We start from the raw sequence: 17463 nt of genomic DNA, 5'->3' as shown, positions 1-17463 counted from the left end.
GCCCAGGGAAGCCCTGCATCAGACTGACATTGCAACACAGAAGGAATCACATGCCAATCATGTGCATGCTTCTGTCCTTGATTACAGCTTCCCATTTCAGCTCTTACACCAGGATTTAGCAAAGTGTTCAGATAATGAGGCAGGGACAGAAAGCCCTAGCTGGATACAAAGCATTGCTTCCCCTCATCTCTTACCTATTGGTTGGTCTGTCTGATTTTGTGAGAAGCACCTTCCAGCACCATCTTTAATCTCTTCACTAGGAGAGGAGAGCCATGACCCTCTCTGTGCATGGATGTCGAGGATTCTGCTTAATATGGCCAGAAAGGAAGGGCGGGTTTTGGGGATGATTGCTGTGCTAAGGGTGGGCTAACCTCTCTAGCTCTGTGGCAGCTGCCTCATGTGCAGCTTCTTTTGAGTTTCTGTTGAGTCCCACTGATGCCTTTGTGCCTTTGTTTTCTCTGTCCCTGCTTTTTCTAACAGCCCCACCTCCACCCACACCAAGCACACCAAAATCGACAACCACTTCTACGTCACCGGAGACTCCCACCACCACCACCAGCCCTCCAAGTACAACAACCACTGTTACTGGACCACCAACGTCCACCTCAACTACTTCAAGCACATCCTCACCAACACCAACATACACCACCACCACACCAACTCCAGGTACTTCTCTGTCCTGTGCTGTTGCTTGCTACTGTCCTGTTGCCCTGAAGGTACATGAGCACCTCAAATTGTTCGTCTCAGATGGATCAGGGATGGGTATAACTTCAGGGCAACACTGGAAGAACCATTGCTTAAAACTTGCCTTTCATCTGGCTATTGAAGAAAGAAAAATGTTTTGTCATTCTGGGGAAATGGTCTTGGCTTCCCTGACAGAGAGCCTGCTATGAAAAATTTTGTGCTGCTGCTGGACCTTTGTTACACAGATGCTGAACTGATGGGAAATCTTGTTTTTTTTGCTGCTCGACATTGTCCTTCAGCTGGCCAGAATTTAGTCACTGTATGGCTTTGGGTTTTTTGACACTGGAATTTTAGGCACTATTTGTACATAACTTGCAGAATGTAGACAGTCTTCCCTCTCTCCTGTTCCTTTGTCCTGTTAGTGCAAAAATGTTTTAGTGGTTATAGATGTAGGAAGACAGATTCCTCTGCCTTCCTTTCAGAACAGTTTCATTCTGCAGACTGTGACATTCTTTGACCTGCATCTTTGGCTGATCAGATCCACTAGTACTCTGAGAAGCCACTTCTCAGTGCGACATTGAGAAAACCACATGCCAATCAGTCAGGAGCATGTGCTGTACATACTTCCTTCCCTGATCACAGATTCCCATCTCAGCTCTTACTCAATGAGTTAGTAGTCAGGTAATGAGGCAGAGATAGAAAGCCCCAGCCAGACCACAGCGTTACTTCTCCTCATCTCTTACCTATTGGTAGGTCTCTCTGATTTTGTGAGAATCACCTTCCAGCACTATGCCCAGTCTCTGCTAGGAGAGGAGAGCCATGATACTTTCTGTGCATTGATTTCAAATATTCTTCTTTCTACACACAGAAATCCAGGGCTGGTGCTAGGGACCATTGCTGTGCTAAGCTGAGCTCTCTAGCTCTCTGCCAGCTGCAGCTACTTTTCAGTTCACATTGAGTCCCACTAATTAGTCCCACTAATGCCTTTGTGCCTTTGTTTTCTCTGTCCCTGCTTTTTCTAACAGTCCCAACTCCATCCACACCAAGCACACCAAAATCGACAACCACTTCTACGTCACCGGAGACTCCCACCACCACCACCAGCCCTCCGAGCACAACAACCACTGTTACTGGACCACCAACGCCCACCTCAACTACTTCAAGCACATCCTCACCAACACCAACATACACCACCACCACACCAACTCCAGGTACTTCTCTGTCCTGTGCTGTTGCTTGCTACTGTCCTGTTGCCCTGAAGGTACATGAGCACCTCAAATTGTTCGTCTCAGATGGATCAGGGATGGGTATAACTTCAGGGCAACACTGGAAGAACCATTGCTTAAAACTTGCCTTTCATCTGGCTATTGAAGAAGGAAAAAGGTTTTGTGGTTCCGGGCAAAAGATCTGGTCTTCCCTCATTCGAAAAGGCTCAGAGGAGGTGTTTCATACTGATGCTCAGCTTATACAGGTCTTGAACTGATGGGATACCTTGCCTTTTTTTGCTGCTGGACCTTGTCCCTCAGCTGGCCAGAACATATTCACTGGACATATGTGCAATTGTGGCATGGCTTTGGTTTTTCAGTACTGGCATTTTAGGCACTGATTGGACATTACTGTGTAAGTCTTCCTCCCACTCTCCTGTTCCTTTGCACTGTCAGTGCTAATTCTTCACAGCTGTTATAGATGTAGGATAGGATATGCTTTTGGAAAGAGTTTCTTTCTGCAGACTGTGACTTTCTGGGAACTGTGGTTTTTAGCTGATCAGATCCACTAGTACTCTGAGAAGACACTTACCAGGATGACATTGAGAAAACCACATGCCAGTCAGGCAGGAAAATACTGCTGGGGATGCTTCCTTCCCTGATCACAGCTTCCCATCTCAGCTCTTTCCTGAGGATTTAGTGTGGTGTTCTAGATAATGACATGGAGATAGAAAGCCCCAGCAAGATCAAAAGCATTGCTCCTTCTCATCTCTTACCTATTGGTAGGTCTCTCTGATTTTGTAAGAAATACCTTCCCCCACCATCTCTTTGCTAAGAGGGAAGGGACCTGACCCTGTGTGTGCACGGATTTCAAATATTTTGCTTTTTGGGGCCAGAAAGGAAGGGCTGGTGCTAGAATAATCTGACCTTTCCAGCTCTGTGGCTGCTTCCTGATGTGCAGCTTCTGTTGAGTTCACCTGAGTCCCACTGATGCCTTTGTCTGTTTTCTCTGTCCCTGCTGTTTCTAACAGGCACTACTCCATCCACACTGAGCACGCCAAAATCAACAACCACTTCTACGTCACCGGAGACTCCCACCACCACCACCAGCCCTCCAAGCACAATAACCAGTGTTCCAACTACCACCACAATTACTGAAAATATTAATACCAGAACCCAGTCGGTTCCACCCACTGAAGCAATAAGTAATTCCCAGGGTTTCATGTTCTTTGCTGATTTTAGAAAGCAGGATTTATTGGCAGCTTAAAGTGTGTTTTAGTTTCTAAACTCTGCACTAATGTAGTTGATTGTATTCCAAAAACATCCCATCTGACCTTTCAGCAGCAATGTTATATCCCCTACTGTCCCAGTTCATCTGCCTCTGTTAAAGGGCATGAAGTACATGAAGGAGTTTGCCTGTTCCCACCCAAATGTAAATTAGTTTTCATTGAAGGACTGTCCTTGTGGACTGCCTGGGCAGAAGCAGTATATCTTAATTCTTCTAGCATTACTACTGCACTCTTATTATGTACACAGTGCTTCTCTCTCTACCATGTGTCACTTATAGCATGCTATAAAAGCACAAATAGATGGCTCTGAGGCTGGCCTGTGAGAGTCATAAACACTTTTTAACATCCTAATCAAAAACTGAAGGAGACTTAAAGGAGTCTCCATTAACAATCATAATGAAAACTGGCCATGTGAAAAAGCAGAAAAGTGTATTTTGGGTTTGTAGCATTCCAAAATAGCTTGTGTGTGAGTAGTCTTAAAGGCCTTGGCATTAGAAATGGAACACAGACTGCTCCAGCAACAGCTCCGTTTCTGTAGAGTCAAATGACCATAATGTCCATAATCAGTGGTGGTATGAACGTGCCACATGAAGCAGCGCAGGGAATAATGGTCTTTCCATAGAATATAGTATGATAGCAATACAGTATTAACCACAGTTCATTGATCTACTCAGTGGATTCCACATGGATCTTGGATTGCTGGACTCTTCCATGCAATATAAAGTTTTAATACTGTGGAAGATGTCCCCTCTGACACTGATTGTTGATAGAGTGTTTATATCAATGTCTACTATGCAAGAGGCAGGATACTTTGTTAATAATCTCTCAGTGATTAACAAAACCGTTAAAACTTCTGCTTTATTTCTATATAAAGATCCTATGCTTAGGCTTGTTGAACTATGTATGCTTAGTGGAAAATGAGATGACATTAGGAAGAAAATGCAATTTCCTTACTTAAAATACTGTGTTTTCTTCCTATCTTAAAGAGACACCTGAACCAGAGACGCCGACAACAGAAAGCACTCCAGTTACTCCTTCAGTTACCCCACTGCCAACAACAAGAACGACAGAAATAAGTACAGTGTCTACTGCAAGCACCACTAGTCAACAGTCAACATCACCAGTGTCAACAAGCCCAGTGACAGCTACCACATCTGAAGTCACTGAAACAACATCAACCACCCAGACCACCACTTCAGGCCCCACACCCTCAAGATCCACCAGCACCACACCAGTAACAGAAACAACTATCCATGAGACTACTACCACCAGGACCCCAACCCCTCCAACAGGATTCTCTACCCCCACTTCCACCCCTAGCACCACCACAACCTCGGGACCAAGCAGCCCTACAGGAACACAACCACCTGTATCAACAACCCCATTCACTGAAACAACATCAACCACCAAGACCACCACTTCAGGCCCCACACCCTCAGTGTCCACTCCCCCCACCACCACAGCAGGAACAGAAACAAGTACCCCAACAACAACCTCTGCAACTGTTACTACTCCAACAACATCACCTACATCAACCAGCCCTGTGTCAACCACCACCTCTGGTACTACTCCAACAGAAAGCTTTACCATCACTTCAGGAACCACCTCTAGTAGTTTTATCACAATCAATGCAACAACCAGCATCTCCACCACCTTCAAAACTCTTCCCCCTGTCTCAACTACTACATCTGGGCCTACTGCAACATCAACTGCAGTCACCACTACAGGAAGTTCTACACACAGCACAACTCCTCCAGTTAATGGCTCAAGTTCAACTACAGGTCTAACACCAACCACTCCTAAAAAAACTTGTACTATTTTCCCTAATGAATCTTATGAGGTGAGTAGATTTCATGCTTTCATTATGCTTTGGATGGAGACCAGACATATAGCTTCAATATTAGTAACATAAAGAGTAGGCATTAATCTGGATAGGAAAGGAAGTATCAGTCTCTTCTATTTCTTTAGTTTTCTCGGGCATCAGCAGGACTTCCAACAATACTTGGATTGGTAGCTTACATATTGCAATTAGCTCTTCAAGGATAATTTTTAAAAAGCTTTCTGCAAGGAGCTAGATCACAGTTCAGTGTTTGTCTTTGTTGTAGGATAGCTCTGATGAAGAGGAAACCAAGAGCAGAGTGGTCCTAAGCTATCTTTTCCATTTCTGCTTTTGAATAAGTCCAGAGTGGGTAAAAGTTGTTTGTGTGTTTACATTGCAGCCTAACAAAAATCCACAGGGCTGAATTTGGAATGAGTCATACTTGTTCACAGTCTGGTTTCAGAGGAGGGCTGTGAAACAGATCGCTGCATTCACTGCTTGTGAAGTTTGACTCAGTTTTTTTTTTTTTTTTTTTTTTTTTTTTTTGAACCCTCCGCCTTTGACACAGACAAGTTTGTGTCTTGTACATTTCTAAAGCCTCATCATAGTTTAGATGCCTACCAACTTGCTCAGTAGATCTGCAGGAATAAAAATTATACATGTCTGCGAAACTGGTAGAAGATAGAAGAAAACTCATAACTCATGCAGTCACAATGCATGAGCATAATCACCTTGGACATTTTTCCCTGAACAGCTGGTGTTCACTGTAGCTTTAGCTGTTAATCTGTTCTAGGCATTCATGGAAGGGAATTGATCATATATTGGTCATTCATATTGATCAGTGTCTTTCACTGTTCTTTAGAGGGTATTAAGGTGATAAGATTAGGTGAGACATCTCACTTTTAGATAGCTGAAACTAGAAAAGGTGGTTCTCATTTTGGTTTACTGTCTTGATTTTTGTGAGTAATGCTTTCCATTTAGCAGCTCTCAGTTGTTCTAGCTCATATTGCAGACCTAGATAGTGCTGACTGATGCACTTCCATCCTATTTTCAGATTTCTGATAGGGGAAAACTTGTCAATAAACATATGGTTTTTTAGAAACCTGCAGAAGATATTCAGGCATAACTATTGTCAGTCTCACTGCTTCCTAAAGGTTTGTCTCTGTCTCGCCACTCCCCCTCTCTTCAAAAACAGCAAGGTGACTCATGGATGCTGTGTAACTGCACTAAGGTTATATGTATAGAAGACAACATTGTCCAGGTGATTCCAATAATCTGCAATCCACCTCCAAAACCCACCTGTGCCAATGGACTGTCTCCTGTGCCAGTCATGGATGAGGATGGATGCTGTTGGCACTGGGAGTGTGATTGTAAGTATATATTTTATTGAATATTTAATCTCCTGAGGAAACAATACTGATGTCAAGACCAACAATATTTATCAGGGAACAAGTATTGTGCAAAGCTGTGACTCAGTCTTCTAGTGTTGGTTAGAATGCTCTGTTGATTCTTTTTAGCTAATTGAATTTTTGGCTTAAGTTGCCATTATCTCTACATAACTGTTGTGTTAGTAGAGTAAATCGGTCTCCCAAAGAAGGATTTAAATGCAGATGCCGACATTTATAGGCTAGAAGCATATTTATATCTTGTTACTTGTTCAGACTATTGGTAAAGATAAATCTATGGTACAGTTAATCCTATTCCCAGTTGTCTGTCATTAATGTCAGATGAACTGTGCATTGAAAGTGCCTGTTTTTTATTGATGACTTCTAGCTAATGAGCTCATGCATTGACATATACACTTCATTAAAAGTAAAATGCGCAAAGTTCACTGAGATGTTTCCCACATCTACAGATATTCCTTGTAGTCTGATATGATTTTGTATGTTTCCATAAGAGCCTAACTTAACTGTATGTTTTTTAGGCTACTGCACTGGCTGGGGAGATCCACATTACATGACTTTTGATGGACTGTACTACAGCTATCAAGGAAATTGTACATATGTCCTTGTGGAAGAGATCAATAAGAAAGTTGACAACTTTGGTGTCTACATTGATAACTACCACTGTGATGTACGGGATGTAGTGTCCTGTCCTCGAACACTCATTGTGAGACATGAGACCCAGGAAGTGAGGCTAACAACAGCACAACCAAATACTCTACAAGTAGAGGTACTAAAGAATGTTACCATTGATTTCTTGATTCAGGTGTTAATACTGCATCAACAGGATAATTATATTCACAAGGTTTGGGAAAAAAAAATAATCTGTGCTTTAGATTCGGTAACAGTTTAGTTTATAAAATTAGACTGCTTCAAAGGGCTTCAAAGAACTGCTTCAAAGCATTTTTTATGCTGAATGTGGGGGAGAAAAAATTCTACAACTTCTTGTCTTTTTAATTTCAAATCTTTGCAGATCTCTCCTAAATACACAAATGTGGACAAATTGCTAAGAGTTTAGTATATAAAATAAGTTAATTTATAATTAACAATAACATAAAAAAGGAAAACAACATGGAATAGAAGGAGATAATGTAAGGTAGACATAACAATAAAGTGCTGGCCTGAAGCATTTTTTAAAAGCACCATTAGTAGCTTTGACTTGTGTCACCTTTTTAATTTTTCAGAGTAGGGCACTTATATTTTTATTCCATTTATAAATGGGATGTCAAAGCTTTTGTGGGGCTCTTCTTAGCTTTTTACTGTTTGTTTGGTTTATTTTTGTACATTACTGTGTGAGAATATTACAAGTTATGTTGCAACATATTGTTGAAAATTTACAACATTTAGACCTCTATTTTTTTCTCTAAAGCAATCTCTGATTGCTGAGTGAAAGTAGTAGTATTAGTTTCACAGGTATATCATGGCTACTGTATTTAAATAAATAATACAGTTTTAGTCTTATTTCCATTATTTAATTTTCCTATAAAAACTTTATGCCATATGAATTTAGGAGAATTTTATATTCCACTTTCATAAGGAGTCCTTGATGCCATAGTCACTCTAATAAGTCTGTTGAGTGTTGGGATTTATCTGGTTTAAACTTTGAATAACCTCATTTGTCAGAGGTTAATGGGCTTTTTGTGGCTCAGAGAAGAAAAGTTTGACTTTTCAATAACAAAGGAAACACAGGAACATTTGTTACAAATTAAAAGGGTATTATTTACCTTTACATTCTCTCTGCAAAACAAAGGAACAGTCGATTGTTTTGAAAAGTCAAACTAAATTTATGCCTCTTTTCTGTTTTCCTTTATTTGTTAGGTGACAGTAAACAACCAGCTCGTGGCTTTGCCTTATAAGAAGTTTGGTGTGAGCATCTACGAGTCAGGCATAAATCGTGTTGTGGAAATTCCTGAGCTGAAAATGAATGTGACCTACAATGGCTTGTCCTTTTCTATCAGAATGCCCTACAGCCTGTTTGGCAACAATACCCAGGGACAGTGTGGTAAGGCTTACTCTTCCAATTTTTACACTCTCAAAAAACCACAGTGACAGCCCTGCTGCAAAGATGAATAGTGTTTCCTAACAAATCTGTGAGTGAATTATTTCTCCCTGTACCACCCTTAGGTACTTGCAATAACAACACAGCAGATGACTGCATGCTGCCAAATGGAAACATTGCAGAAAACTGTGAAACCATGGCAGACCACTGGCAAGTTGTTGATCCTTCCAAACCACAGTGCTCTCCAGGCCTAGTTCCTACAAGTTCACCTAGCACAACGCCAACACAGCCTTGCAAAGAATCTTCCATCTGCGAGCTTCTTTTGGGAAGGTAACAATCCTCTTGGTTTTACAGGCCTTTGGTCTTTGATTTAAATGGAAATTTTAGGATTAATTTACCAGTGGAAGGTGTTTCTAACTATTTCTCCATTTCTTGTATCTTTATGTTTTGCTTCTACTCCTTTCTCTCTTTCTGGTTGTTATTTTTTGCTGACAGTTTCTTTCAACCCTCTGGCTGCCACATTAACCATTGCTGATGTTCCCACATTCTTCTACACTCTCTGCCCTCCCCTGTCCCATGTTCTTGCCTTTTCCCACATTTACTTAGCAGAAAACAGAGTCGAAGTGAAAACAGAGATCTTAATTTTTAGAACACTATGTCAGAACTGAAAAAGAAAAAAAATCAAAATAGCTTTAAAGAGATAGCACATGGTTGCACCCAATAATATACAACTCCTGGACTCAAAATGTTGGTGTCAAAGTGTTTTGTAGGTGAGGGAAGAATATTTTAAGATGTGTTGGAACGTTGCTATCTGGATAAGTGCTCTTAGCACAAATCTCATCAATAGTCCACATCCACACCTTCTTAATCTCCCATGCCCACTGTTGCCACATCATAACTTGTTAAGCACGTTGAAAAAGATATGAATCATTCAGTAACAAATAATGATAAATATTTCTGGTTTTAGTGTGTTCAAGCCATGCCATGCATTTGTCCAGCCTGAGAAGTACTATGCAGCCTGTGTTTTTGATAGCTGTGTACTACCCAACCTAGACCTGGAATGCTCAAGTCTGCAGATCTATGCTGCCACCTGTGCTGATCAAGGCGCATGCATTGACTGGAGAAAACACACCAATGGAGTATGCTGTAAGTATCTGGCCATAATAATTCATCTTGAATTATTAAGGAAGATTATGTGGAACTGTTTCAGCAGTAATGTCATACTGCTTTCAGAGTAATGAAGACACCAATAAATCACAGCAGCTGCTCTCCCTAAGTAATTTTGCTGGTAACATTTTTAACAATGGAAATGATAAATCGGCCTGCAAAAATATACATGTATTGACTGTGCCAGAAACATCTGTATCAGTACATACTTTTTTTGTATGCTCCTGCATAAGTTATAAGCTTTGCAGGCATCAGCAGATCACTCTCTATTTGGTGACATGTACATTAGTTTTCATCTGTAGTAAGAGCACACAGGGAAGGATGACACTCCCCTTTGAGAACTTTTGCAAAAGAGACTAAAATTATGCAAAAAAATTGTAGTCAAGGTGTAGACTCTTGGCTTTATCACCTTAGTGTAAAGTACAGTATAATATCTCTATGGTTAAATTACACAAAATTATTCCATTTAGAGACATAAGTCTATCTGGAATTTTTCCTCTTTGCTTCTCAAGATTGTCATAGGTACATAGGAAAATGAGTAAACAGTGTTTAAGTTTTTGGCATAAGATCATGCGGCTTTTACACGATATTGTTACTGAGCTGTTCCTCCATTTTGTTCTTCCATTCCAGCTCATGAATGTCCTTCAGGTAAAGAATACAGAGCATGTGGTCCTATTAAAGAGATGACCTGCAAATCAAGGTAAAAAATTCCTTCACAGTTAGTTATAGCTTGTACAACTATTCAGTCGTATCTAATGCACAGGTGAATGAGCAAAATCAACCTCCTCTCATGTCTTAAACTAGCTGCCTAATTTATTAGCACTATTTTATTGACCCTAAATCTGGGTGCCTGAACTGTTTCTGTTTCTGTTGATTGGCTTTATCAAACACAGACACTGCAAACCCCAGTCACAAATGTGCAGATCATTTGCCACTGTATTTTCAGTGAAAGGTTATTTGGCATAATCCTCCTGTATGTACCTATGACATTAATGATCTTCCTCTGAACATTTTGTCTCACAGAGGACAGAATGAGACATCAACTAAACAAGTGGAAGGCTGTTTCTGTCCTAATGGAACCATGCTGTATGACTCTGGTGTGGATGTCTGCGTGAAAACCTGTGGTGAGTTTTACTGCTTCACTTGGATGCATGTTTGTTTCCTCTTTGTTACCTTCCATGCACACAAGAAAGATTTGACTGTATGCAGTGCTCATACAATGTATAATAGAGATTCCTCCTATTATATGACTGGTAATGGAAATTTATTTTGGTATTTTCCAGGCTGTGTTGGAGTGGATATGATACCAAGAGAGGTATGATGCTATATGCTTTTGGATTTCAAGTAGAAGTTTGGGGGGGGAGAGGAGAGTGGTTTCCACTGGTACAACCTTGTTTTGTCATCTCTGTACTTTGTATTCCTTGTTTTACTTCTGTTCCTTTTAATTGGTTACTATGCAAGCACTCATTTTATTGTTTTTCAATGGCAGTTTGGAGAAAAGTTTACAGTGGACTGTCAGGACTGTATTTGCCTGGAAGGTGAACATGGCATTGTATGTGAGCCTCATGTATGTGATCAAAAGAAGGTCACTTGTGATGGAGAAGGCTTCTATGAGGTCACTGAAGTCAATCCTAAAGACTCCTGCTGCCCTCTTTTCACTTGCAGTGAGTTTATACTCTTATTTCTAGTCTTTCTATACCTCTTGGAAATAGAAAGGAAAAGAGACTGAACTACCTTAGTACCAGAGATCTACAGCAGGGAGTCACAAAATAGTATCTTTTCTCATGCTTTTTCAAATCAACTTGCCCAGTGCTAGGGAAAATACATTTTAATGTTGCAATGTTTCAGTATAACTGAATTTACAGTTATGGGACTCAACATAACTAAAGCTATAGTTATTGTGTTCAGGGCCACATTTTATTTAAGCAAAATGCAGACAGATTATGGAATTCTCTGTGGATTTTCATTTTCCAGTAACTGCCTAAAATCATGGAGAGAATAGGAGTTGTTCTCTACTTCTTTGCATAGAATGGTGATACTTTATTAACACAGCATAATTGCATAGTAGAAAAAAATTCATAAACTAATACAGTACCACATATCCAGTGCCTGAATTTATGAGGAAAAATGTGTTCCCTATCTGCAATTGGGGGGTTTTTTTTAAGAGGATCTGGACTGTTTCCTAGCAATGGAAAGTTCATCCTAAGTGCTTTGATAGGTGCTTATTTCTAGTAGCTGTGATTTAGTGTATTTTCTGGCTTATTCTTTTTTTTTTTTTTTTTTTTTTCCTCAGAATGCAACACAAGCTTGTGCACAGCTAAAGCCCCCAAGTGCTCACTGGGATTTGAAGTTCATTCTTATATTCCCAGTGGTCAGTGCTGTCCTGTATACCAATGTGGTAAGTCCCTTGGAAATATATTACAATGATTAGCCTTATAGTTTGATTTATTACATAATTTAGCATTACACTTAATAAGACTGTATGCAATAGCCTTTTGAAAGAGGTGTTAAACACAGCCAGATTCTACTAATTCACTATTATTAAAATTGGCTATTAGTGTTGTAATTATGAAACTAGGAAATCAGATACAGTTCTGGTGACCCAAGTTCAATTTCCTGCTTATAAGTACACATAAGAACAGCTACAGAATTAACTGGGATGATGGTCTCAGCTTAATCTAGCAAATTTACAGTTCTTGCTAACTGAAACAAGGAAGTACTTGTATCTGTTAAGTGGATATTCTTGGATATGAACGGGACTGTGTATTTTGGGACAAATCTTTTTCCCTTCTTGCACATGCAGTATTAGTTTTTATACTTTATACATCTCCTATCTGCTACCAGAATTGGGGAATAACCATATGAATTGTGATTCATTGTGGAAGAAATGAGCTGGATTAGAGTGGGTTGAAGACATTTTTTTATTAATTTTTCCTATCTAAACTTCTGACTCTTTGCTTATTAACAGTTCCCAAGGGGGTTTGCGTACACGAGAATGCCGAGTTCTTGGTAAGTTCCTATTTCAACAGTCTTTAAAAATGCTTAAAAGACCAGTTAGTATACTTGATCAGAAGTGCTATGAAAAGGTTTATCCAGTACAACAAATATTTTAGAAATTTTCAGATTTCTACCAGAAGTTTATCAGTTTCACAAAGCCTAAATATTTTCTGAAAAGTTTCCTTTGTAGGAAAGAAATTGAAGAGCTGCATATATGTCAGTGTCATAGAGGAATTTGGGTTAAGTGGACTGGCATTTTAAAAAGTCAGTCCACATTTACTGTCAGCACATTATTGCAGTTTTAAGACTCTGTTTTCAAATATTAAAAGACATATAAATAAGTATTATTCTAACCAAATTTAGATTTCTAATTGTCTTGGGTCTAGTAATTGTACCTTTCTTTTAATGTCAGAGTTTGTCATTGCTATAGAGGTCTTCAATAAAGACACATTAAATTATATTCAGTCTTTAAAATGTTGTCTTCTTAAATGGCTAGCCAAATAGCTATCCAGTTGTCTTTATGATTTTTTTTTCCTTCTCCATTGCTTCATTTACAGATATTTTAAAAAATTATAAATGTCTGTTTAAACATGTAGTAACTCATTAATATGTGATTTGTGATTTTTTTTCCTTAAAATGTGTAGCCCAACTCCTCAGTCTTTGTTGACAAGTGTCAGAATTGCGTCTGCACAAATGATGTTAACGTCAGCACTCAACTGAATATCATCTCCTGTGAACATGTCCCCTGCAACACATACTGTCAACCAGTAAGTGGCAAACTTAAAGAAAACAAAGACCCCAAAATACCCATATATGTGAACAGCAGTTTGATCAATGAGTGGTATTAAGCAAAGGACAGGGAGTTGAATCACAGAGACCAACTCCAGCATGGATATCAACTGTTCTTTCAGCAATCTGCTGCCTGAGATTGACTGTGTAACTGTCAGCATTCAGTTCACACTGGCAGAATTAGCTGGGAAATTTCTGTAGACCACCTTGTGGAGTAATATTTAATTATTATGCATATTTATTCTAGTGCTTTGATTTATTCCATTTATAACCTGCTTCTATTACTTGTCTCCTGTTGGTTTGGAACACAAAAGGCACAAATCTTGAGTGCACTTCAAAGCCTAATCAATTAATGGATTAATATATTTTCATTTATTTCTCAAAAATCATAGTGCTATTGTTTTTAATTTTAATTTCTAGGGATATGAACTTAAACCAGTGAAAGGTGAATGCTGTGGAAAATGTGTGCAGACCAAGTGTATTATACACACAGCAGACAATTCTGAACTCATCTTGAGTGTAAGTATGCTCTTTGTCTTAGTTCTCCACCAAATCTGTAAAGTTCCCAGTTCCAGAAAGAAAACATCTCCTTGCCAGAGACAAGGCTTTAGTATAAGTTTGCACCTGAAAGATCAAAATCTCATCTAAAGCAAAACCTTTTGACCAGAAGGTATGTCTCATGAAATAAAATTATCTGTAAGACCCTTCTGGAATGAGAAAAACAATACCATTGGAAGAGGTTTTCTTCCAGTGTCTGGAAGCTTGGGCTTTTCTATGTTATTTGACACTGAAAAACACTATTAAAGCCTGCATCTGAAACAATTCTATTACCCTAGTAGGATGACGGTTTAGAGTGTTTCTTAATTAACTTAAAACATCTAGCTTTTTGAAGGCAAAATCCATTGGCATGGATGATTTTGCTGAAGTACTCCAAGTACTTTAGAGACATTTTTCTTTCTTTCTCAAGGAAAATACCATATAAAACTGAAATTCTCTCCATGTATGGCATATTGCAATACATGTCATGATCTGTATCCCAAATGGCTATTAACCTAAAAATAATTGACTGGGAAACAAGATGAAAGTTATTATCAGAGGGCAAGAAAATTTCTGTCTGAGCTCCCTTCAGCTTTCCTTATTACATTTTGCATTTCACTTGCAGCCTGGAGACTTTAAAAATGATCCTCACGACAACTGCACCATTTATAGCTGTGTAGATATCCACGACCAGCTTATCGCTTCCACATCTGAGATTACCTGTCCAGCATTCAATGAGGACAGCTGCAAACCTGTAAGTAAAAACAGAAAATTTACCCTCTACTCCATGCATAGATTACTTAATTTTATTTCAGCCATCTAACTAACAACAAAAGTAAAATCTAGCTCTGATGGCCTTTCATCATAATTTCTCAGTCCTAAGGGCAGAAGTTCTAGATGCATCCATGCACAGCCCTATAGAGTATATAAAATAAGATACCTGGGTGAGAATTCAAGGTTTATAATTGGTAGCTGTCTCTCAGTAGCCAAAATACTGGTCAGCACCAAGATACTGAATATTAGCTGACTGCTTTGTTTCGGGTTCTGTCTCAACAAGAACCAGGTTTCCTTGAATGTTAAAACACAAGCTGTTCAGTCAGTAAGTAGGCTGCCAGTAACACTGTGTGTAGTCCCCATTCAAATACAGAGGTCTCTGAGAAACCATTTATTGGAACTGCTTCTGAGCAAAAATTTCATGATGGTAACTGTAGACTTTCTTCAAATAATTGTTTGTATTTTCACAATCCTTTGTAGGTTGATAAATTTCAAGTTGGGAAGAGGCTGTTATCTCTGCTTATTTAGATCAATGTTACAATACAATAACTAGTTTTCATTGGTTATTTCCAGCCAACTGAATAATTGCTCTCCCCAGTTTTTTGCCTTAATGGCTTTTTAATATAGAAAAATAATATAATAGAAATTTTTTGTTTCTTTTTTATTTTAGGGAACTATTTCGTTCTTACCTAATGGTTGTTGCAAAACATGTAAGTATGCCAGTGTATCTGAATCAACAATACAGAGAATGAATTGTCTTAAATCAGCCCATTTTCCAGATAAATTTGTATTTAAATAGATACTTCTATGTTTATATTTGTCATTCCAAGTCTTCACTGTCCTATCTCTCTGGAGAAGTTTAAGCAGAAGCAGAGAGACCACTTGAGGCAATTCTTGGAGTGCACTAGTGAAGCCCAGGGAATGCTGAAGTGCGAGGGACTTCTGGAGCTATTTCACTGAAAGTATTTTCTGCTCTTTCCCTGTAGGTGCCCCTCTGGACAGCAGCACACCGTGCTCTGTGCGCCACAGAAAAGACTTTATCGTCTACGATGGCTGCCGCTCCGTGGACAGAGTTGACTTGACTGAATGTGAAGGAACATGTGGAACCTTCTCGCTGTAAGTAAACTCACCAGACAATGAGATTTAAGTCCTGGTGGCACTGAGCTTGTTTATATAAAAGGAACAATAAATAGTAGACTACACAATGGTATAGAAGACCTGGAACTATCTGCTTCATGAATCACGAACATAAAATCATGGAATCTGTGACTGACGAGCTGATTTGTCATAATACAAAGCAGAAAAGTGTATTCAATTGTCTTGGGATTCAGACAGCTCTGATAAGGCCTATTCATCCATTAAGAGCCGGCTTTGAGTCAGACCACCTAGGCTAGAAATTGTCACAAAAGAACATGGATTATTTCCTGTAATGAGAAGGAGCCCAGAGAGCAGCCAGACTTGACAACTAGAAGTGGAAAAGCTGCTTCTCAACAGTCAACAGCTAAAATGAAATACACATACATCTTTCAAAGGAAGATTCAAATATGCACAATTTTTATACAGTGAAGAAATGAGAAAATGAATGCTTTAGTGTGGTGTTAGTAGAGTAAGTTGACTGTACATTTTTCTCTGAAATGAGAGAATATACTAAAAACTGGCTATAAGGAAATGGTTAGTAGGACACCTGGTAGTGAGCTACTAAAACACTGGAAAAACGACTCTAACTCTCCAAAGAAACTGTCACTTATTGCCTACCACTGAGTCTGTCACAGTGCATCTTACATGGATGAAAACTGATCTTTAGTATCACATGGAACTCTGAGAAGCCAGGGATTTTATTAGTATTTCGAAATTCCTGATCATCTTAGGGTCTTGCTGTGGTTGCTTCTACCAAATACAAGAAAAAGATGGATCTTGTTACTCTTTATAGCCTGATATTGACAGATTCTTCAGGTTAGGAATGGTGCTTAGGAAGCTGATGAACACAAGACTGCAAAAAATACTTTGCAGTGAGATGGGAACAGAAAGCTGCTGCTTCCCCTTCGTGTTAACACTGCCCTGATTGAGTTAGGCATTTTATAATCACTGCTCTGTCAGATGAGCTTAGCAATTCCATTAGCCACAACTGTGGCTCTTCTCGCAGGAGTTCTGTGCCTGATTTCCCCCTCTCCTGGCACTGAATAACATTGCCATTTCGCATGTTGACAGATACTCTGCTGAGGCCAACTCTATGGACCACAGCTGCTCCTGCTGCAGAGAAACAAGCACCACTGAGAAGCAAGTGGTTCTGAAATGCCCTGGTGGGCATGCAGTGTCACACAAGTACATCTACGTGGAGAGCTGCAGCTGTCAAGACACTGAATGCAAGAGGCCTGAGTCCAAGGAGCTGCAGAACAATGAAGAAAATGACAAGGCGACCACTCTGAACCGGATCAAGAGAGCCATCAGCTTAACATCAAAATGAAGGCAGAAAAACCCCCTGGCATTATTAACTAAAAGGACTGTGAACCGTTCTTAGCTTCCTTGGATCTTTTGAACTTTACTTTTCCCAGTAACTGCATCCTGTTTGTTCTCTAATTAATTAACTATGTCCTATTTATTTGTGTGCAAAATAAGAACACAAATTTGTATTCTTACAAGTGCACAACCTCTTGAGTCCTTTCCAAATCCTCTTATTTTGCTCTGAATGATTAAAAGCACATCTCAAAAAGCACGGCTTTTGTACTTATTCTTATACAGTCTTGATGAGTTTGAGTTTGAA

The 17463-nt window shown here is 39.4% G+C and overlaps 1 protein-coding gene across 1 annotated transcript in view; it reads left to right on the top strand.

The window, feature by feature from the left end:
- Positions 1-17166, top strand: part of MUC2 (mucin 2, oligomeric mucus/gel-forming) — a 55030-nt gene extending 37864 nt beyond the window's left edge. The window contains exons 41-61 of the mRNA XM_041481117.1: positions 481-666; positions 1710-1895; positions 2921-3094; positions 4165-5018; positions 6193-6367; positions 6922-7169; positions 8258-8441; positions 8564-8768; positions 9406-9590; positions 10239-10305; positions 10629-10729; positions 10889-10920; positions 11095-11269; positions 11899-12003; positions 12574-12614; positions 13247-13369; positions 13812-13910; positions 14554-14682; positions 15373-15412; positions 15689-15818; positions 16911-17166. Coding sequence (XP_041337051.1) covers positions 481-666; positions 1710-1895; positions 2921-3094; positions 4165-5018; positions 6193-6367; positions 6922-7169; positions 8258-8441; positions 8564-8768; positions 9406-9590; positions 10239-10305; positions 10629-10729; positions 10889-10920; positions 11095-11269; positions 11899-12003; positions 12574-12614; positions 13247-13369; positions 13812-13910; positions 14554-14682; positions 15373-15412; positions 15689-15818; positions 16911-17166 — 3695 coding nt within the window. The remainder of the gene's footprint in view (positions 1-480; positions 667-1709; positions 1896-2920; positions 3095-4164; positions 5019-6192; positions 6368-6921; positions 7170-8257; positions 8442-8563; positions 8769-9405; positions 9591-10238; positions 10306-10628; positions 10730-10888; positions 10921-11094; positions 11270-11898; positions 12004-12573; positions 12615-13246; positions 13370-13811; positions 13911-14553; positions 14683-15372; positions 15413-15688; positions 15819-16910) is intronic.
- Positions 17167-17463: the final 297 nt, after the last annotated feature.

This window comes from Pyrgilauda ruficollis, unplaced genomic scaffold (genome assembly GCF_017590135.1).
Source record: "Pyrgilauda ruficollis isolate IOZ18807 unplaced genomic scaffold, ASM1759013v1 scaffold55, whole genome shotgun sequence".
Classification (NCBI taxonomy): Eukaryota; Metazoa; Chordata; class Aves; order Passeriformes; family Passeridae; genus Pyrgilauda; species Pyrgilauda ruficollis.
This window is presented reverse-complemented; position numbering and strand designations above follow the sequence as displayed.